Source organism: Taurulus bubalis (genome assembly GCF_910589615.1).
Source record: "Taurulus bubalis genome assembly, chromosome: 4".
NCBI lineage: Eukaryota > Metazoa > Chordata > Actinopteri > Perciformes > Cottidae > Taurulus > Taurulus bubalis.
The window spans coordinates 18,258,092-18,280,708 of NC_136592.1; the positions used below are offsets into that span (position 1 = coordinate 18,258,092).

At 42.9% G+C, this 22,617-nt stretch overlaps 3 protein-coding genes across 3 annotated transcripts; all 3 read right to left on the reverse strand.

Moving 5' to 3' along the window:
- Positions 1-295: 295 nt before the first annotated feature.
- Positions 296-2,004, reverse strand: ccsapb (centriole, cilia and spindle-associated protein b; the record flags this gene model as incomplete). The annotated part of the gene is made up of 4 exons (XM_079216590.1): positions 296-478; positions 570-790; positions 1,481-1,555; positions 1,653-2,004. The coding sequence occupies 4 exons, from the start codon at positions 2,002-2,004 to the stop codon at positions 296-298; spliced, it is 831 nt and encodes a 276-aa protein (XP_079072716.1).
- Positions 2,005-4,095: 2,091 nt separating this feature from the next.
- acta1b (actin alpha 1, skeletal muscle b) lies at positions 4,096-8,225 on the reverse strand. The gene is made up of 7 exons (XM_079216877.1): positions 8,083-8,225; positions 7,026-7,162; positions 6,040-6,364; positions 5,551-5,712; positions 5,005-5,196; positions 4,718-4,899; positions 4,096-4,586 (listed from the first exon to the last, which is right to left on the reverse strand). Exons 2-7 carry the CDS (start codon positions 7,152-7,154, stop codon positions 4,443-4,445), a joined length of 1,134 nt encoding a protein of 377 aa, XP_079073003.1. The 5' UTR covers positions 7,155-7,162; positions 8,083-8,225; the 3' UTR covers positions 4,096-4,442.
- Positions 8,226-14,628: 6,403 nt separating this feature from the next.
- Positions 14,629-22,194, reverse strand: abcb10 (ATP-binding cassette, sub-family B (MDR/TAP), member 10; the record flags this gene model as incomplete). Its single annotated transcript, XM_079217552.1, has 14 exons — positions 14,629-15,178; positions 15,292-15,350; positions 15,532-15,566; positions 15,823-15,866; positions 16,032-16,212; positions 16,338-16,417; positions 16,524-16,733; positions 17,176-17,271; positions 17,399-17,534; positions 17,967-18,113; positions 18,476-18,610; positions 19,403-19,605; positions 20,565-20,771; positions 21,774-22,194. The coding sequence occupies 14 exons, from the start codon at positions 22,192-22,194 to the stop codon at positions 14,985-14,987; spliced, it is 2,148 nt and encodes a 715-aa protein (XP_079073678.1). The 3' UTR covers positions 14,629-14,984.
- Positions 22,195-22,617: the final 423 nt, after the last annotated feature.

Sequence of the window (22,617 nt, forward strand, 5' to 3'; positions counted from 1 at the left end):
CATACATGCATACAGACGCCTGCACGCATACATGCCATACAGTGGCCAGTATGGCACCTTTCATAATCAGGTCAGGATGTCGTAATTACAAGATCAGGATGTCGTAATTACGAGAAAAGATCTCGTAATTATGAGTAATTATGAGTGAATGCAATGCGCTTCCGTACTATTCTACGGCTGTGGGTATTTAAACTTTAGTGGTCATAGGCAATAATGGCTTTAATTTTGTATTTTTGTCTGGAATCACCCTGATGTAAGTATTTTATGTGTGTGTGTGTGTGTGTTTTTTTTTTTCCTATCGTGAGCGAGCAGAGAAGCAGCGCATGTACTCAGTGAGCCAGGGGTTGAATTCTGGTTCAACCAACTCTCTGGCCTTGTCCAGATCGGCAGACTTGGCTCTCCGGCGTTCAGTCTTCTGGGTCTGCATCTGATGCTCCACCTCCCGCCTGATCTTAGCACGTAGAGCAGACTCATGGATCTACCGGGAGAATAAACGTCAAGATAAACCTGTCACTTCCTGTCGTCACAACACAGGTTGCCACCTGTAGCTCCACAGAAAGAAAGAGTACCTCAGTAGTAGAAGCAGCAGGGCCGACGTTGTGTGTCTTCCTGCTTGCCATGTCTGCGTCCTTCTCTCCTGAACCGTACAGAGCAAAAGGATGTCTGCTGTCCTTGCTGTCGTCGATGGGCTGCTGTGTTGGTGCAGGCCTGACCCGCTGGGAGCGCCATATTTGCTTTGAGGATTTGGAGGGTTTACTCTGTTGTGGTCTGGTTCCTCCAGTGTCTCTCTCTACAAATGACAAACAGGTCAAAGCAGCACAAAAACACATGATAAAACTGGTGAATTAAAATGTATAGACAGTAAATTCCTTGGAGAAAGATCATCTGCAAGAAACAAAGCAATACAGAGATACATTCTCTGTCAAGATTTATGAATGAATAGTGAGGCTGTCCTGGATCACTCTGCTCACCCAATTTGATATATTGTATGTTACTTGTTTAACAACGTGATGTTAGTAATATTAATAGCACAACTTTTCTACATCTCTATATAAAAAGGGAGCATTTGAAACTTTGAAGCATTTGAAACTTCCATGACCTTTCATAGGTTTGTAATAAATCCCATGAACGTAGTGTTGTTTATTTTGATCAGCTATGACGCCCATCCTGCACTAGGTGTCCCTGTCGGTGTGGTTTTCTTGGTTGTTTGTTGCAGGTGCTGAATGGAGGGTCGTCTATATTTGACGTGTCATTTTGAGGTTTGCCGAGTTTAGTTGTGTCCACAAAAAGCGCATAAATCATTGATGATTGATGCTTTTCCTCTCCACATGGCGGAAGTCAGCCTCTCTGTCATCACCCTACTACTCATCACATCTATGTTTTCTTCTCTCTCTCTCTTGTTGACAATGGTTCTGACTCCACCTCAAGGCACTGACGAATGCACACTAATCAAAGACAGTGCTTTTATACTTTAAATTACCTCGGCCTTGGCTGTGAGTCTGCTTCTCTCTCTCCTCCGGTACTTCTGTCTCTCTGGCACCTTTAAGCGGTGAGCCTGAGAGGAGTAAATGCCATATGTTATAGAAGAGCAGCTTGTAAACATCCCAATATGTTGCAGTCCTTAAATCACACATATGGCAGCTCATGATTACCATGGACTGCTGACACGTTGTCCCCCTGTGTATGGGGAAGCCTGGATACAGACCCAGGGGCTCTGCTCAGCTGCTCCTGCTGTTGGTCCATCCTCGCCCCCTCACACTCCTCCAGCTCAACCTCTCTGCTGGTCTCAGGCTGGACCTGGTTCTTACTGGGAGGAGGGGGGCTCCTTCCTCCAGAGTCTGAATCGCTGTCAGAGCCACTCCAGAACCAGGGGTTGTGTGTGTGCTCCAGCAGCCTGCGTGTCAGCCTGTACTTTAGCATCTCCTCGTAACATTTAGTGTAGGTCTCCCATTTGGGGTCTTTAAATTTCTTCATGTACTCCGAGCGCATCCTCTTGGTCAACATCTTGAGCTGAAAGCCATCAACAGACCGCAAAGCTGTACAATTCTCCACTTTCATGAAACACTATTGCTTTACACGCATAACATGTCTACGAGGTGTTCACTATTATACTACATGTGGAGAAACAATGTGTTATACGCCGAAACAACGCATTCGCAAAAACCAGCTACGGCGTTTTCAGCGTCCGCAGGTCTTTGAGGATCCGCGTCACCGCCAGACGTTTAAACCGTGGTGTTTAGACAGTGGAAGCCAATGGCGGAGCAGCTGGAAGCTTCCCCCGGCTACCAGACCCGCCTACTTCCTCTTCGAGCCGAGGCTGGCCACACAGGTCTAGTTTTGAGGAAGTTAATATTAATAACGTGGACGTATGTTATGTCAACTCAGTCGGCGCTGCACTGTTGAAATCGGCTGGAATTAAAATCGCCGTCACAACTTTAACAGCCGAAATTATTAAAAGCAATGACGTAGAGGTCGTCTCCTCCTCTGATTGGCTGCGGTGATCTAAACGACTGTTGCAGATTCAGCCCACCGTAACCGTTATATGAAAACTCGTCAGGCGTTACAGTCGGTTGTGCTACAAATCACTGAAACTGTATTTGCGTATTCGAGTTATTGAAATACGACGTTGTCGTATCCACAGGCTTTAAAAATGAGCACATAAAAACGTCGTCATAGATTGTATGACATCAACCACAACACCGTAACAGGGTGTGAATATATTGGTTAAACGAGGTGCAAGTTGCTCTCCGTTATCCGTCATCATAACAGATGTGTCCCTGTTAATTATTGATGTGAGCTCATCAATATACAGCACCAATAATCGCATATCAGCGCTTGCAGATAATAGGCCAAACGTAATACCCCCCCCCCCCCCCCCCCCCCTCCTCCTCTCCCCCTCCCACCCCCCCCGTCTGCAACAGTGCACGGCTTGACAGCAGACATTCAGAGCGGTAAGAGTCTAAATGTGTGGACAGTAAATATACTCACACTGGACTCGAGTTTCATGGAAGCAAAGCAGAACAGATGGCGTTCGCGGCGCTGCTGTAATCTGGGCTGCGTCTCTTAGCTCCGCCCACTTCAGGACGTTTTTAAAAAGCCAAACACACCCGCAACAGGTGGCCCGGACCAGGATGTCAGGAATGTGGTTGGGGCGTTTATGAACGAATTAGCTGATAATTGGTTATATTAGATGGTAAAATATGATGAAAAGACGATTCGTTTTATTGTATTTAGACTCAAGCCACAGTTCCAGAGCTTAATTGAGTAACTTATTGCTTCTTAAATTGGGCTACACAGTGCTTTACTTTGCCGCTTAATGCTCATGTATATAGGCATTTCGATTTGTAGTCAAGAGGTTAAGAAATATAATACGGGTGTTATAGGCTTGATGCTAGGTTAATATCAATGATGCGGGCACAGGGCGGTGGGCGCCCATCATACTCCACTGTGCTTTAAGGCCAGACCCGAACCCCACAACCTGCTGAGCTTATATGCATATAAGGGAAGGACTGCGGGTCCGGTCTTGCCTAAAGAAGGTCTGGCAGCCGGAGGTGCTCGTATGGTCCTGCAGGGCAGACAGCTCAACGGGATTCAGAGCCGGGTGTCGGGTGTCCCATGCTACTGATCCGCGGTCTAAGGCGGAGCTGCTGCTGCTGCCCTGGCACATTCCTGGCAAGTCAAACTCCGACTGTCGGACCTTTCAGGCGTCACCTTTCACTACCACTGTCGCCAGAAGCCCCCAGCCATGCAGTGGCTGATGGGGCAGAGAAAGACACCCTCCCTCCTTCTCACCCGACCAACTATCGACCTCTTTGGACTTCCCCTGGCACCTGTTTAGCTGATTGGTTTATGGGGTAGAGTGTGTCAAGTGCACTTGTGCTTAAGCCAATTAAGCCTCTCCCGGATTTAATTGTTATGATGCTTTTGGTCACTTCCCCAAATTAAGAAAATGTTCTTAGTTTTGAGGGCAGACTTAATTTTTGAATACCTTGTTAAATTGTCCACATTCCAGTATTTCTATTTCCCCAAAGCTTTTGTTTTTCACCCTCTCCCACTACCCTCCCTCTAATAGAAAAACAAGGCCAGGGTCATAAATACCAAATAATGGACTTTAATAAATTATCAATATGTATATACACTTACATTCACATGTATTGGGCAACATGTTGTTATTCTTTTTTATTAAAGTTTTCTTTTTGGGTGGATGCATAGTTCAGTGGTGGATTTTCACAGGCGTTTTCCGTGCAACACTGACAACAAACAGCTAAACAATATGCACATTTTAAAAGAATAAAAAATGCATATGAATGTCAACAGCGCAGACAGAAAGTCCATTGACAGCAGAGTGTTGCTGTGTCGCAGAGGTCGATCCTCCTTCTCGCTTGATCTCCAAATAGCTGGTGGTGTAAATAATGGAGAAGCTGGAGATGAAGATGGAGGATTTAGAAGCACTTCCTGTGGACAATGCTGGGGCCGGCCTCGTCGTACTCCTGCTTGGAGATCCACATCTGCTGGAAGGTGGACAGGGAAGCCAGGATGGAGCCACCGATCCAGACGGAGTACTTCCTCTCGGGAGGGGCAATGATCTGGAGGAGAGAGAGGGAGACAAAATGGATAAGTAAAGAGCCAGCGCTTCACATTTGTCATGCATAATCATTCATTTAAAATATTTCAATTTGGGGATAAACGGTAATGTTTTTGCTGTCATAATATGTACCTTGATCTTCATGGTGCTGGGAGCCAGAGCGGTGATCTCCTTCTGCATACGGTCAGCAATACCAGGGTACATGGTGGTACCACCGGAGAGCACATTGTTGGCGTACAGATCCTTACGGATGTCAATGTCGCACTTCATGATGCTGTTGTAGGCGGTCTCATGGATACCAGCAGACTCCATACCTGGTCAGATGAGAAGTACAAGTGTTAAGCGGAGGGGGAGTGTCTCGTTTGGCACAATATCTGCGGTGCGTAATGAGAGAATACATAAAGAACTATCTCACGTACCAATGAAGGAAGGCTGGAAGAGGGTCTCTGGGCAACGGAACCTCTCGTTTCCGATGGTGATGACCTGACCGTCGGGAAGCTCGTAGCTCTTTTCCAGAGAGGAGGAGGAGGCAGCGGTGGCCATCTCGTTCTCGAAGTCCAGAGCCACATAGCAAAGCTTCTCCTTGATGTCACGCACGATCTCACGCTCAGCTGTTGGGGGACAAGTTAATGAGAGTTTGTCCGGAGTTACAAACGAAACACAGACACCGTGTGCGTAATTAAGTGGGCTGATCTACGAAAGTTACGAAAGCTGGAAAGCGAATTGTTTGTTTTTCTTAAAGACATCCCGTTTTCACCGAGTCTGTTAATTTACTTTAATAATTCAAAATAAAATGCATAATTTTCAGCATTTTCGGGCACTCTGTACACTATGTGTTGCTAAAGAAAAACTGCTGGTCAAATAAAAAATGAAAGTTTGATAATCATTTAGATTCCACTTTGTCTGCCTAAGAGTTGCTTCCTTCTTTCAGGTGCTTTGATTTTGGAGCAGGCCGAGTTCCTCACCGGTGGTCACGAAAGAGTAGCCACGCTCAGTCAGGATCTTCATCAGGTAGTCGGTCAGATCGCGACCAGCCAGGTCCAGACGCATGATGGCGTGGGGCAGGGCGTAACCCTCATAGACTGGGACGTTGTGGGTCACACCATCACCAGCATCCAGCACAATACCTGGGGAGAGGCAAGGTGAGAGTTTAGTAGAGTCCAAGCGAAGCAAATGTCCACAAACTATTTAGGTTTGAGCGTATAAGTGTGCCTTAAGTGGGTGCTTGAATGATAATATACAAATGCACACTGAGTGTATATGTCATATGGGCTATAAAAGAGCATAAACAGTCCCATAAAGGCTGGCAGACTGTGCGTAAAAGTTGTGCGCAAAATGGGCACCATATTATGTGTTGCAATTGTAATTGTATCAGTTAGATAAATCAGTTGCATTGTATATTCTATATTGTACTATGCATGTGAATCTGTGCCGTTTCTCGTTGTCAGTCTTACCGGTGGTACGGCCGGAAGCGTACAGGGACAGCACAGCCTGGATGGCCACATACATGGCGGGGACGTTGAAGGTCTCAAACATGATCTGGGTCATCTTCTCTCTGTTAGCCTTGGGATTCAGGGGGGCTTCAGTGAGCAGGGTGGGGTGCTCCTCGGGTGCCACTCTCAGCTCGTTGTAGAAGGTGTGGTGCCAGATCTTCTCCATGTCGTCCCAGTTGGTAATGATACCATGCTCGATGGGGTACTTCAGAGTCAGGATACCCCTCTTGCTCTGGGCCTCGTCGCCGACGTAGGAGTCCTTCTGACCCATACCGACCATGACACCCTGAAAGAGGAGGAGAGGGTAAGATAATGGAAAGGTTACGTCAAATTATCCAAACAGAGGTATGACCTTCTTCTGGTAAGATTAAAGTCTTTACTGTGTGACGCAAAAGGCACGTTGACCATTGCGCGAATGTGCCGAATAACAGCGTGGACCACAGGGACAGACAGAGAGCAATTGTGTGACTGTCAGAACAATTGTGACTAATTTAGTCTCAAAAAGTCAAAGGCCACATTGCTGGTGGTAAAAGGAGCCACATTTACACGGCTCACGAAACATAATACCACGCCTAATATTATCTAACTGCACAAAATAACTAAATTCTAACACTAAAATATCAAAATGTCAGCTAAATTAATGATTCACTTCTGGAGTCTATAGTCAAACGAATGTATAACTGCCTGTAAGAGTGTAATTTTTTTTCTGTAAAATATAAGATTGTTTTTCTATATTGGAAGAAAGGTGTACTATATATATATATATATATATATATATATATATATATATATATATATATATATATATATATATATTGACCATATGAAAAAATGATTATTATACTATATATTATTCCAGTATTTGTTTTGCGTAACCAACAAACAGTGAGCATACTTCCAGTTAGTCTCTCCTGTCATTATATATGAGGATTTTCTCTGCCGTTTACCTGGTGACGGGGGCGGCCGACGATGGAGGGGAACACGGCCCTGGGGGCATCATCTCCGGCGAAGCCAGCCTTTACAAGACCGGAGCCGTTGTCGCACACAAGGGCGGTAGTTTCCTCGTCGTCACACATGTTGGATTCTGTAAGAGAGGAGGGGGAAGAAAAAGAGTTTAGATCGCTAAATAAAATCCACGTGGTGAAACATGATGTGGGACTGAAATTAATCTCAAACTTATGTTTTGGTTTACTCGTTTTTCGTTGCCTACATGCTCACACCAGGTGTCTAATATTTAGAAACAAAAACAATAATATACTTATAACGAACATTTACTGGAGAATGAACATGGTCAGACCCATGCCTTGCTCTAAACGTTTCCATAGCACACTGACAGCAGGCCATTACACATGGCGTATACGACAGTATAAAAATCACGTTACAAGTAAACAATTTGTAACCTCTATTTGTTGTCCTTCAGACATGTTTCTGAATGTGTATCGACTAATACTCTGTCCTTTATATCTATATTATTCCAAATGTCCCTGAAGCAAAATAAAAGATCAAACGTGTGCTAAAGTTCAGGTAATTCTAAGCATTCTCTCTTTTCTCATTGTCAGCCATCCTGGCTTTTTAATTGGTCTGAAGGTGCATCGCGTCTTGCTGCATTAGCACCTTCTCAGGATTCAGTGTTGCACCAGAAGATGCTGAAGCCAACCCGTCAGTCGACGTTATCTATCTATCTATTCATTTATCTGTAAAAAAAATCCCAGCAAGGACACTTCAGATTAGAGCTTCTCCTGCCCAGCACCGTATTTATATTATACTGCTCAGCCGATACTAATTACAAAAATGTCCCTTCTTCAGCATCAAGCTCTGCTACAGTCAATCCTATCCTCCAGTGTAGTTGCCCATGTCGGCTCCAGTGGTATCTGGTCCTAGGCGTCCTGTCCCTGGCAGTCCTGCCTAACTGCTCCAGTATGCTCCATAACTGTTCTGGTTATTGCCTATAGTCTTGTGTCCCAACCTGGATGGGAGGCTTCAGGAGTTCGAGCAGGGTCTTACCTTGGGAGTGTGTCTGCGGCTCGGAGAGAAAGACTCAACCAGTGCTATTGCTGAACCAGCTACAATCTTCCTTGCTGCCGGTCCACCCTTATATACCCAACCTCCACCATTCACAGACCTCAGCACTGGACCCGACCCCGGCCCTCTGCCATATTAGGATGCTGACAGGCCGAGGGCGAGGAGTGGGTGGGGTCCGGCGCGGAGGCGGAGGGCGCTCCATCCATCGGTTTGAGGAGAGGGTCCGGACTGACGCTGCGCGTCCCCGACGAGAAGAGAGCGCGCGCCATATATGGAACTGTCGCTTTGACCTCCCATCGAGCCTCGCGGTCCCACCTCGAGGGCCGTAAAAGGAGCGCGCGGTTCAGTGAGGGATTTCTCGGGGAGACGCCAGTTGTTACCAACCAGGGTTGTAGATTTGCTGCTATAGGCCTCATCCAGCCTTAAAATGGGAAAATGCTGCCCTCATCTGAACAGATTTAGACCAGAGTGAGAGCCAGAGACCGATCTACTGACTGACAGGTCAACCAACGGCGCTGCAGCCGGAAGTGCCAATTAAGAGTTCAATTCACTTTATGGGGATCAATACAAGTGGACACAAGTCATTTGATCAAAGCTGAGATTTAAGATTTGGTGTGTAAACAGTTAATATGTGCTGATTCATCATTCATGAAAGTTCAGTAATAATAACAATTCAAGTAGACTATTTGTAATTGATTGCATTAAATGCTGCAGCTTGATTAACTTGCATGAAGTTGAGCCCAATATGGCACAGAAAACCGAAGGCCTTTTTGCATTTATAGATTGTAGGTGCATTTGTATTTATTTAGCCTGTTATGCTAAGAAGAAAAAAAGACAAAGATTATTGTTGAGTGTGCATACGATCTTGTTCTTCCACATTAAGAGATTGTAAACTGTAATCCCTTTTCTTAAGTATGCTCTACTTTAAACAATTGGTTTAATTCAAACTGTGCTATTCTGCAGATCACGTGGTCTGATATTCACACAGGTTCACACAGTCTTATTGAATAAATAAGGAGAGAACCCCCGAAACACCCAACAGCTGAAACCGTATCTGCAGGGGCTACTCTGCTCTGTCACTGGAGCAGTTGGATTAATTATAACTCTATTGGAGGAGGGGGGAGCTAATTCTCATGTGTGTGTGTGTGTGTGTGTGTGTGTGTGTGTGTGTGTGTGTGTGTGTGTGTGTGTGAGTGAGAAATGGAGTGTGTGTACATACACGCACATGTATGTTTGTGTGTGTTTTCTGGCATGAGACATAACAAGGAGTGGAAGAGGGGGTGCAAAGGAGCTTATAATACACTCAAAGGAAATGAGGAATGACAGAGGAACGGTGTCAAGGAGAAAATGACAGGGACACATCTAAAGAAATAGAGAGGAAATTAGGTAAATGAACACAGCAGAAGCAGAGAGGACAGAGAGAGCTTCATGTGCATAACAAGAGATGTTAAAAAAAAAACATAGCTTTTTTTAAAAACATTTTTGTCACATAAAGTGAAATGTTCTACATGGAGGCAAGCATTAAAAAAGTGCTTCTCGTAATTGTTGGTTTAAACACGTGCCTTATTATTTTGCTCTCAAGTCATAACCTAAAGCTGGCTTTATGTGGGAGCAGATAAATGTTAACACGTAACCTTTCATGGCTTTAACCTGGAGAGAAAAGTTACTAATAGGCAAAGAAAGTTAATCTTTTCTGCTTCCCGTTCTTATTTAATTAGCAGGAATTGTTAGTTGTAACGAAAAGTTGCCTTAATTGGCTCTGCAAGTTTTCAGAGAATATTGCTTCTGTGGTGCGTGTGTGTGTTTTTGAGTGTGTTTTGTGTGTGTGTGTGTGTGTGTGTGTGTGTGTGTGTGTGTGTGTGTGTGTGTGTGTGGTGGGAGGGCGTCAGGGAGTGGAGGGGCGGCAGAGCAAGGTAGAGCTACTTTTATGCACTTGTTGTGAGCCATTTCGGACCCGAGGGCCTGTGAAACGCCTAAAATGTAAGGGGGATGGCAGTTGTCAGGCAGTGGGAGACGGAGGGGAGGGGAGGGGAGGTCAGAGGGGCCGAGGGGGAGGAGAGTCCAGGGAGTCTCCTGGAAAGTCTACTAGGGGGGAGGACAAAGAGGGAGGTGAAAGGGTGTGTGCAGCAGGTGGGATAAAAAAATTGTTTGGTTTGTCAACCAGCCAGCTGAAGGAGAAACTTTGGACAAACAGTGTATTTCTTAGTGTTTTTTAGAAGTATAGTTTGTTCTTGATAGTGTCTGATAGGAGTCACATGTCAGTATTTTGGCAAGTAAAAGAAAAGGGAGAGAAGTGGAAAGGTCTCTACCTTTCCACTTCTCTCCCTTTTAGCGCATGCTCAGTTAGCGCATGCTCAGTCTTCCACGTTTCTACCTACTCAGTTAGATTTGTATTTCAGTCAACACACACTCTGTCTCTCTCATGAGAGCACCGGGGGTCATAGTGACAGAGAAAGGGTAAGAATAGCACAAGCCTCGGCATTCAGTTGCTGGAACCAATACATTTGCTGTACACAAGTGTCCATACCTTTTTAAGTGTGGCAGTGTGCTCAACGACAGAGGCTACCGCGGTGCATGTACAGTACAGAACACACAGGAGGCGTGTTGGAGATTAGTTTTCTATCTCAGGTGATACAGTGAAGAAAGTTTGGGGATACTGATTCTGAGGATATTGTAAATAGACAGGTAAAAGTACTTCAGTGAGAGATCTTCTTTTTTTTCTTTTACAGTTTGTGAACATATCCTTGAATAAGTAGTACATCTTTTGTGATTTGATCTCATGTAGTTTAATTCTGCTTCCTGTTCAGCCTCATTTTGTTTGTGATGTGCTGCGCAAATCAGCTTCTTGCTGAGTATGCACTGCTTTCTATGCTCCTGATGAGGGTAAACAAGACTCCTCATCTCCTCCGGTGTCTATTTGTCCAATAGTTTCCTGAAGTGAAATAGTAATTTTAATGTAATATGAAGGTGCTTGGTTTCTGCCTCAAGATAAAACAAGAGGCAGCAGTATTTCACGACAGAGGCAGAACTGGGAGAATGATGACCGCTGATCAGTGAGAATATCGGCCAAAAAACAAGATACTATTGTGTCTGTGAAGTGCAACTTGTTTTAAAGTGGTGGGATGTCTGATATTGACAGTCAATTTGATATAAAATAATACTTAATGTGCTTTATGAGACACATTAAGCATTAAACTGCTGCATGGTCTCCAACCAACCACGATAGTATTATGGTTGAGCTCAACAGAAATGCAGTACTTAAGATTTTTTTTAAATGTATGTGTTATTTTTATATTTATATTTTACCAACTTATGGCAGTATAAGGCTTTATGTCATGTTTTTCAAGCGACAAGCAAATCAATTATCTTCTTTTTTTGTTATGTAAGGCGGAAAAGGGCCAGAACCTCAGTTCCTGGAGTTCTTCAAATAGCCAGGGCCAGATTCAGTGAACAGTGAAGGGAGCTGCAGCACATGGAGCTGGAATTGGAAACCCTTGCAAGGCTGAGCAACACCTGGTGAGCTGCATGAGCCAGCGGAACTGTCCTCTGCAGAACAGGAACAACTGTTGCCTCTGTTTAGTTTTAAGGAGATTTAAGAATGAAGAGACAAATATACTGATCACAGAGAGAAATCACAGTGTCTGAAGGAATATAGTGAGAATAATCTTTAGAGCCAAGATCAAAAGTCCTACACCATATATACCGTTACCAAAAGGTCCAGAATGACCATGTCTAAAGGGAGAGTTTAATTCAGTTTAAATATTTTTAGGAGTACATTACAGCATGTATTATTCTCTTTTATGCCTCTACTGTTTTGAAATCTCATTTCCATCATACCGGTTTATCCCAATCCAACTAAATTGGTTAATTGAAGTTTACTCAATTGATCTTGATATAATCTTAACCTACCCCAAAAGAGCAACAATCACTTAGAAGCAAAGATAAATCAATTGCTTGCATTCATTTAGTGCTTTGCCAGGACTCGTCTATCTGCCAGCAGATGGGACAATGTGGAGAGTCTACTTGCATGAGAAGCTCCCAACACTGTTAGCACAACCTGCAGCAGCTGAATACACACCACTCATTACCAGGACGTTTTATTTTGGTATGATGGATTGAATGAACATTGATCCCACTAACCTGCAGTGAGCAGTGAACACTTGTATAAAGCAACAGCACCACCTACTGACAGTACTGGCACACCACATGTTAACTTGTGAGACAAGAACACACTGTTACAGTGGATATTGAATGAAAATGTCCAGTTGAATTAGGAAATGCGATGTGGTGCAAGCTAGGAAATACAATGTACAGTTAGCAGAAGATGGGGCATAAGTGTGTCTCCTCTTCATATCATTCTTTGTGTTTCTCTAGGGTACTGGTGATCTTTTAAAAATATACAAATTAAAATATAATATGGATCTGCGCAACCCCTTGAAACTTCACTAATTAAAAACAAACTAAACAAAATTCCACATTTTATAACTAATTTGAATATGTTCCGATGTAAGAACTCAACAGCTTAACAACAAACAAACAAACAAACATCCATTTAAGAATTCTTCCCACAAATAAGAACTATTAATATCTCACTTTATTTACCTTTACAAGTATAATAATTTAGCAAACACAAAAATAAAAAATAAATCATTTAGGTCCTATTATTTATGACATGGATCCATCATTAATGCACACACTTTCAGTGTTTACTTTACAGAGTGAGAGGTGAGGAGACCTTTTACAAATTATTACATTACATTAGAATTATTTCTATTGAATTTGAATGGGCAGGGTTTGGTAATATCCCCAATGTTCTTTCACACAGGAAGCACAACACAAGTCTGGACATGAGACGTTCAAGGCATCATATTAAAATTAAATTTAACTTTGAAATGAAGATGTACATATTGTGAGAAAATGCAAATCTGTTGTGACTTGTGTCTTTTGGTGAAAATAACAAGAAGCAAAAACGAAAACAAAGAACATACAAACTTTCCATAATGAAGTCAGTTAACTGAGAGAGAGAGCTCACATGTTGCTGCCACACAGTCTATACACTGCAAAAAAATTCATAAAACCTCTAAATGTATACAACCAGCAAGTGATTACTATGTTACATGGACAACATTATAGGCATTCATAGGGCCAACAACCAATGTTGTATTCATTAATCTCTTTTTTTAAATAGAGTAGAGTGAGTAATTTAGATTTCTGTAACAGGCCGCAATCCACGGTTTTTGAGTCTCTGTGAGTCACTGCTGTCACGCTGAATGAAGAGTTACATTCCCAATAATTAACCCTTTTAAAAACGTACAAATAAAAAGTCTCAGAGAATTGCACACAGGTTTGCAATCATCATTTTTTTGTTGAATGGGTAAAGAAAAACTAGTCTTCTAGAAAAATATTGTTTGAATAATGTATTAATATACAGTTTTTGCAATAATTAGATCTAATGTGACAGAAAGCTCCTCCAACATACTATCTGACCTCTGTTTTAGAAATAGACAATACAAATATAGGAAACGTAGTTTTGGATAAAGACCCGACTTAAATGTTATGTGATCACTTGTAAACATGTAACCTGTGCTGTGTATCAATGTTGTTGCTGAGAGCTTTTCTTCTAGTTGTTTCTCACAAGCAGTTCTAAAAACAATCCGGTCCACGGTTTAAAGTCAAGATAAGCTTATTTGCATGTTGGGTTAAGACTCTGCTCCAGAGTCCCCCGAGCAGTGAAGAGGGCTTTTCACATGCAAATACTTACTCCTGAGTCAGGCCCTCTCAGGGCTCTATACCATTTAGCTGGCTCACCAGTGCTGTGGCTAACATGTATGTGGTTTTAGTCAGGACGTTGTAATGATGCTTTTTACACCATTTATAGAGGGATTACAAGACAAGATAAAAGACTACCTCTGACTTTCATGACTTGTCTCCTGCACCCTCCTCCCGAGAGCAGCAGAATCTACCAGAAAAGAGGCCACGAGGCAAACCCATCCCATAGAAATATTTTTAACTGAGACCAAATCCTTATAATAATAAGAAATAATGTTGTAATGTGTAGCACCTCAGCTGTGACTGTCAGGATTACTAATATTGTTCATGGCAAATGTGCATACATTAATTATGTCCTTAGTGTGTAGTCCTGTTTTACAACAACACTAATAGCTGCTTCATTTGGCTTGTTTCAAAATGTAAAGAAGGACTGCAAAAAGGCTCTGCATGTCAGCTTGAAGTTTTAAAAATCAATATTACGTAGACACAAATACACATTTAGCAGTTTTGTATACATGACACTGGACTGTTTTTTGGTTTGGTTCTGAAAATCATGAAATGATAATAGACTACAGAAAAGAAAAGTAATTAACTAACTATGGTATGCATTCACAATTTAAAACAGGGTTTGGGCTTTTTCCCAAACCTATGGTAGTGACAGTGGTTTAACAAAATGACATGAAGGCTATGAGCTTCCTGTGTGTATTTTCATAATTTCTCCTTTTCACTCTCATTCACACCTTGATTTTCAGTGTGGAATTAGTTATTTAAAAATAAAGCATCTCTATGAACTCTCCATCCATGTTTCAGTTTTTAGGGCCGTTTCATGTCCAAATGGCTCTCTATGTTGTGCTGAATAGTCACTTCGGAGAGAAAACATTTGCAGCATTTAAGAAAATCCCTTTAATGTTTCTCAGTGGTTTTACATTCTCCTCCTTCTCTAGTATTCGTCTGTAGTCCTGTAGAAAGCTCTGCTTTCTTTCAACTTGAATCCATCTCTAGGTCTTCTTCTTTCCCCTCTGCTGCCACCCTTCTGGAGCAAAGGCACTTCGTCCCAGGCACTGACCTACCGTTCTGATATCTTCCTCATCCACTCGCCTTTACTCCCTGGGCTCTCAGCGAAGTGCTCGTTGCTGGTCATCTTGTAGAAACGCCTGTTTCTCCATCAGTTTTCTGAACAGCCCTTGCCTGTTGCCTAGCAGCTCAGTGTGCTGCCCACACTCGGCAATACGCCGCTGGTCCAGTACAGCAACGGCGTTCGCATTCTGGATGGTGGACAGACGGTGAGCGATGATTACGACTGTCCTCCCTGTTGATTGGGTGAGAAGGGCAGGAAAAACAATAAGTCAAGAGAAACAAAGAGTGGCATATCAATGCACCAGTATTGAAGCTTTATCCTGAAATGAAGACAGAGACGTCTACCTTCCATCAGACGCTCCAAGGCCTCCTGGACCAGGAACTCATTCTCAGCATCCAGTGCACTAACGAAAGATGGATATTTAGGGTTTTCTTCAACAAGAAAAGGCAGTGTTATCAACAAAAAAAAAAATCACGGCATAGCGCTGTGCATAAGAGTTAATAAAGGCCAAAAGGGTCAAGACAGAAAAAGTAAAGCTGTTTTGTTAGCCAATGATCAACCACTCTTTAGTCTCAGTCTCTCACCTTGTAGCCTCGTCTAACAACAGGATTTTAGGATTCTGTGGAGAGAGAACACAAATAGTGTGATACAAACTGAATCAGGTTTCACAGAAATAAAGAAAACTGGGACTCAAGTGTAGATCCTGGTTCCACTTGACATTTTAAAGTAATTTGTGGTTCATTGAATATAATGATTAGACACTGATGAAAACAGTCTGTGAGCAATGACAGGAAAAGCCAGTCCAGGTTACAACAGATCCCAAATGTTATGTGCTGATGTGGATAAACTGTAAACGACCATGTTGTTGCACTAACCTTGAGCAGAGCTCTGGCTATTGCTATCCTCTGCTTCTGCCCACCTGAGAAACAAACACACAAGTTAAACGTGTACAGACTATGCCTAAATAGACCGGTTCATATAAAACAAGTATCACCCTTAGTATCATCAGCCCTGCTTTCTTGCTTCCACAGTTTCGTAGATTTTGTGAACACAACTCTGTCGTGTCTCTGCCTCTGTTCCTCACCTGACAGTAGCACTCCTTTCTCCCCCACTACAGTGCCAAAGCCCTGAGGAAAAGCCTGGATGAAATTAAAGGCGTTGGCCACTCTGGCTGCTCTGTAGATGTCCTCTGTGGTCACAGCGTTTGGGTCCACTGCGCCGTATGCAATATTATCTCTTATAGAGCAAGAAAACAGCACTGGCTCCTGGGAGAGAGGTGGGAAGACAATCTTCACTCAAAGGTTCACAGGCAATATTGAATGTCTGCTCAGACTATGTGTGTACTATGTGACGTACAGGAACATAAACAAGTGAAAGATGAATTCATTACCTGGCTGACAGTTCCTATGTGACTCCTGAGCCAATAGGGATTCAGATCTCTGATGTCATGACCATCTATAGTGATGATACCTGCAGAAAAGAGTTAATTATTGGAGGTAAGACAGCCATCTGACAGAGGCTTATACTTTTACGTTAGTGCCTGATTAAGTATTAGACAGAACAAGCTCGCTCTCACCCGCTTCAGGGTCATACAGCCGGAGCAGCAGGGAGACCAGGGTTGATTTTCCAGAGCCACTAGGTCCCACCACAGCCATGATGGTACCAGCTGGGACCAACAGACTGAGGTTCTGGAAAATAGGAGCCTTGTTACGGGTCGGATAGGCAAAGGAGACATCAGAGAACTCCAACCGACCCTTCAGCTGGTCTGGAGGAAGCACAAGGCCTTCTGTGGAGAGGGACACAAAGATAGAACCACTATTTAGATTAACTGTTTGATTGGTTTTAGTAGAATAAATAAGGGGAAATAAAATAAATGAACAAGGAAATAAAACAAAAAACTGTCCTATTTATTTACAACATCTTACATAGTTAACCAACTGGGCAGAAAACAACAACTTTATTTGACCTCGTAATGTTTTGCAAGCATTGAGACTGTATAGTTAGTTACATAAAACAGCTGACAGTGAATATACATCAAGAAAGAACTTTGAGTTCCCTGTCATGCACAAAAAAAAAACATTATTATTTTCTGGATACATATAGTTCCAAGAATGATAATGATGAGTTTGAAGGACAACATTGGTACCAACTGAAGTAGTGAGGTAATAGTCTTCTCTTTGTGTGAGAGAGTGTGAGTGTATGTGTGTGGTGTGCGTGTGTGTATTGACCATTTAGGGGAAACTCAGGCTTTCTGTCCAGCAGCTCCCACAATCTGGTTCCTGCTCCAAACCCCTTCATCAGCTCAGAGTAGAATGAACTCAGACCTACATGTCAAGCAGAAAAACACAGAGACATTAGCCGTCTCGGACCCACACACAGCACAGATGTAAAGAGTACAGATAAGGAGATTCATATACTAGGAAAGAGCACATGCATGTATGTGTATAGTACCTGCAATGCTGATGCCCACCCAGAAGGTGTACATGAGGAACGACGAGAGCTCTCCCACCGTCATGTGCTGGCAGGCCATCATAAGGCCTCCTTTGTACAGCACTGCCAGGATCATGATGTTACCACTGAGACCAGTCTGAAACACACACCCATGGTTATTTGATTACCATAACATCTGGCATCACTGCTACTCCCTAACACAGTACTGATTATACTGATTACAGCCCATTCAGAAACCTGCTCTTGATAATATCTAAACTACACTTCATCGAGCATGGAGTACATTATTTACTTGATAACATTTCAAATAGAGAGAAACTGCCGAGGAGTTGGAGATGGAGGGAGAATTACACTGAACCTGTACGGAGGATTGAGTATAGTGACATATATCGCGATGTCAGGTACTGTGGTGATGTGACAAAACAGGGGCAAAAAGCAGAAGCATCTGTGCAATGTTTGGTTTCCTAACTGTGGGTTTGGTTTGCTTCACTGACAGGAGAAAACACGCACACGCACACACACACACACACACACACACACACACACACACACACACACACACACTTACCACTCCAAAGAAGCCCGCTCGTAGTACAGCCTCCTTCTTGGCCAGGCTGAGGACCAGGTCTGTCTTCTGTGTGTATGTGTTGACTTCTGACAGCTCTTTACCAAAAGCCCTGACCGTCCGCATGTTGCTGATACGCTCCTCTGCCAACTACACACATGCAAACAGATTATCAACATAGCAAATGTATCCCATCTGCAGATTTAATTAAGCTACCACAAGCAGTGCAGTGTTTATATCAGGATGGCTTCACTAACCAATCATATAAACTGGCAGTTTCAGTATAGAGCTTCATTAAAATCATATAAAGGCAAAGACACTGGCTTTATTGACATGAAAATCTGCAATCGTGTTGTTACAGCTTCCTTGTTTTAATAACCACATCCTCAAATAATGTCTTCATGCACCTTAACACCAAAAATGCGATTTTGAAACAAATAAATATCGGAAAAAGTACTACACAACGTTCAAACCATTTGACGTGTTTATTTGTGCGTGTTTGTGCGCTCTACCTGTGTGGTCTGAGCGAGTGCGTCCTGTGTGCTTTTTGAGATGGAGCGAAGGTATCGGCCATAGACTACAGCCAGACCGGCCACAGGAGGAACAATCAGCAACACAAAGCTCGCAAGACTGGGAGAGACGTAGAACTATGGAGAGCAAAGAGAGAAGTAAAAAACAGCAGTTAATGGAAATAAAATGGTAGCAAAGAAAGGAGGGAGGGAGGGAGGAGGAAGACAAAAGAATGTTGACACCAAATGACAGTAATTACATCAATGACTTCATCCATTTTTATGTTCATTACACCAATAAATCATTTTAAAAAAGACAGATTTTCTTGAGCATGCATTTTGTTTTATAATTTTCTGTTTTAGAAAATACAGTTAAAGAAAGAAGTTAAAAGAAGTTAAAGTGGGTCAGCCACTCTCTGATCCATGAAGAAAATTAGGCATTAAAGGTTGAGACTGGTGACAGATGTAGTCAGATAAGCGTAATTTATTTGAATAGCTCTGAGAATTAGTACCATCTTAAGTGTCTGTTCATCTATGCTGAATATAAGTGACCATCTCCACACACGCACTGCTTTGTTGCTCCGGGTGCGGCAGTCATTCAACAGAATCTACTCCTCACTGATATCGTAAACCTGTTTACAGGAAATTGCAGCTCACATACCAGCTCGAACATAATGGAAAGAGCAGACAAAGGATTCAAAGAAAATCCCAACTACTTCCTTGTACTGCATTGCAAAACACAGCTCACAGCACACACACACATTGTTACTTACTTACTTACTTACTTACTGGTGCCATTAAAAGCAGACTGACTGTGAGTGTTTCACAAACGTATTTCATTCATAAATGTATCCTGAAGGAAACCTGTTGAGTCCTCATTTAAACCTATTCTGAGCAACCACAGCGGACCACTCTGATGGACGTACTCACCATCATACTGACGCCAGCAGCTGCCTGGGCGACGGCTCTCAGTCCATCGGACAGGTTGTCAGTGATGGAGCGGCCCATCACGGCTGTGTCAGCAGAGAGGCGGTTGATGAGCTCGCCGGTCCTATTCCTGTCAAAAAATGCCACTTCCTGCCTGAGGATGGAAGAGAAGACGCCAATTCGGAGATTACGAACAATCTGTTGGCCTAAAGAGAGAAGAAAAAATGACTTTAGTGATGAAGATAGAGATAAGAGACTGTTGCAATGAGACTTTCAGTTAATCATCACAAAATTAATCAATTCCATCTTTTGTGAGCGATTCATCGTTCCAGGCAGTTTTTCATTCAAAATAAAAATAGTATTGTTGGTTACACCTTGACAAATGTGGATAGTTACAAATATTTAATGAAACATTTGAACACATTACTTTTGGCTTTGTAAACTTGAGATGGGCATTTGTCATTATATTTGTCATTCTGTAGAAAATGTGATAAAAAGAGTTAGATAAGAAGAGCGATCGAGCCAGCAGGCAGTCTTTATCTCAAAGACTGGAAATGGGTGAAAACAGCTTGCTGGACTTTGTCCAAAGGTAACAATAAACCCAACCTCCATCTCTATAGCTCACTTACTAATTAACATCCTGTAATTGTAATCTTTACATAAACATGCATGTTGCCTCCATAAGGTTTCCAAGAAGTTAATGTGGCTGGCCACTAACAAATAATTACAGCCACAACTTGTTGCTGCTCGTATCCAGATTAAACAAACAAGATAGGTCGTGTTAGTTAATGAGCTTCAGAGGTGCTTTTATTTTTTTAGTCAGGCTAGTGATTCACCCTGATTCTAGTTTACATGCAAAACAAAACGAACCATCTCTCAGCTCTAGCTTCATATTATATTTAACACACAGAAATAAGAGGAAAACAAAACTCTTATGAACATATTTCCCAGTCTTTTAGAATATTTAGTACAAAAATATAAAAACACTGACATTATTGTTTCCTATAATTTACTGCACAGGAAAAGCAAAGATGAAGGGCTACATGTAGATTCCTCTCATTCTGGTCATTGACGCAGACATCAGTGAGTTTGTGTTTAGTGCTGGCTGTGTGTACAATGATGTGATTATTTCTGTGTATATGATGCCTGTGTTTCTTCATCTCACCTGAGATCTGCATGAGGTAGACTCTGGCAGCATTGGCTGCCCCACCACACAGGAACACTCCCGTCAGCATGATACATAATGATGTCAGGGAGGCGGTCATTGTCTCTGTGTCTGTTCCAGTAGTGTAAATGGTGTCAATCACTTTACCCAGGAGGAATGGCGCTGACATGGTTACTGCACTGGAGACCGTTAGGAACCCCAAAGCAGCTGATGTGGATACAGGAAAAGACAGAAAAAATAAAACATTCATTCAAACAAATGATTGAGGAAAGCAAAACCCAGGCCTACCATCTATGAAAGGATGTTTTAGCATCATATTTTGAAGGGGTTATTCCAGCAACACCTGATGAAAAACAATCTCAATTGTTTTTCAAAGCTTAAAAGTACTTTAAAAGAGCTCTGGAAATGACCATCGTGAACAGCTGAGAGTAGCAGAACAGCCATTGCCAGGTGATTAATACAATTTGGCTCAATGCCCCAGATTCAAATCTGGGACAGTCAGTCTCCGAACAAGGCAAGATAAGACAATGCCACTCACAGTTACTTAAGACACATTTGGGAGGGAGGCTTGAAAATGCTACAGTGTAGTGACTGTTGTGAATGATAAGAAAAACGAAGAAAACATGGCTATATGCATCCAAATGTCAAAAGTACAAAGTCTACACGTCACCTAAATGTTTTACTTTGATCTAATACGGCAGTGATAATAACTTAGTTAAACATATTAAACAACTGCTTGTATATATAAGACCAGCTGGAACAAGCAGAAATAATTAAGTTTTTCCTGTGTGAATTTAGTCAAAACCTTCCTTGTGCATGGTATTGGAAAATGATGCTGCAGAAGGTTCCCTCTAATATTTCGCTGAGGTACAAGAAAACAGATCAATTGAAGGCAAACAATGGAGAGTATCTGCACACTAGATTAAAGCTCCACAATCTTATTGGACTGACTACAGTACATGTAACATTTAAACCCTACAGGGGCTAATATATATATTTGTCCTACAATGGGGAAAAACAGAATTTACCATTTGGAGACCCTTTGTGATGATCTTATCAGGGATACATCTAAAGGCAATAGACCTTACATTGGTGAATAAATAGTTACTGGAGATGTGCTGTGGATGGATAGACCTTATTTTGTCACGGACATGGTGGGGAAAGGAGACAGGTAAGTGCAAAGGGGTTCTCAGTATACACACAATTTACCTGCTAGTCTCCATCTCTCCGGGTGAGCAAGTTGCCAAATCCTTTTCACATCATCCAGGGGGACCGTGGTCGGCGTGTGGTCGCTCTCCGCGTCCGTCTGGGTCTTCACTGATCCGGCTGGTGTGGGTGTAGAGGCGGCTGACGAGGTGGCAAAGGCAACAGGTGTGTGTGTGACTGGTCGGCCTGTCGGTGTGTGTGAACGGAGTATGGAGAGACCTCTGAGAGGACTGCAGGGCAAGACTGACACGACGGGCCCGGAAGAAGAGAGCAGGAAGGCAGGTGACTTGACCCCGGTCGACTGTCTCTTCCTCCGGAGGGCAGCGGAGGGAGTCGGACGGTGCTGCAGCCACAACGTCCTCGGCTGCGTTGGCTTGAATTTGGACACATGTGAGCACTTCGACAAGCAAATTAAGAGCCACATCGTCCGATTTGTATTGTCGATAACACAGGAAATATAAGTATTGTCCTGAGTGGTCAGTGAGATTCAGTTAAGTGTGACCTGTTAAGTCCACTCATGTTAGCCTTTCCACCGGGAGGTCAACGCACCGTGTCCATAGCCGAGCAGCTGTGGAGCATCTCAACGCTACATTGTCCAGTTTAGACCGTTAATATCCGTTTTATCTGCGCCTGACAGCCGCCTTCACCCAGTTTATCTCTTATCACTGAACACAGCTAACAACACCCTGCCTGTCACTGTCATCTGTCGCTGAATAATTGTTTGGCAGGCAGGCGGGTGAAGTGGAAACATCAGCTGCCGAAGACCCACTAACACCAAACCCGCTCTGAGGATGCCACCGTTTCTCTCAGGAAAGAGACAAAAAGGGTAAAAACAAGAAAGGTGACC

Coding starts and splice junctions, on each gene's coding strand:
- acta1b (XM_079216877.1), bottom strand. CDS start 7,154: ATGTGTGACGACGAGGAAACTACCGCCCTTGTGTGCGACAACGGCTCC. Junction 5,713..6,039: donor CGCTTCCGGCCGTACCACCG/GTAAGACTGACA, acceptor GCCTCTCCCCAG/GTATTGTGCTGGATGCTGGT. Junction 4,587..4,717: donor CCAGCACCATGAAGATCAAG/GTACATATTATG, acceptor TCTCTCCTCCAG/ATCATTGCCCCTCCCGAGAG.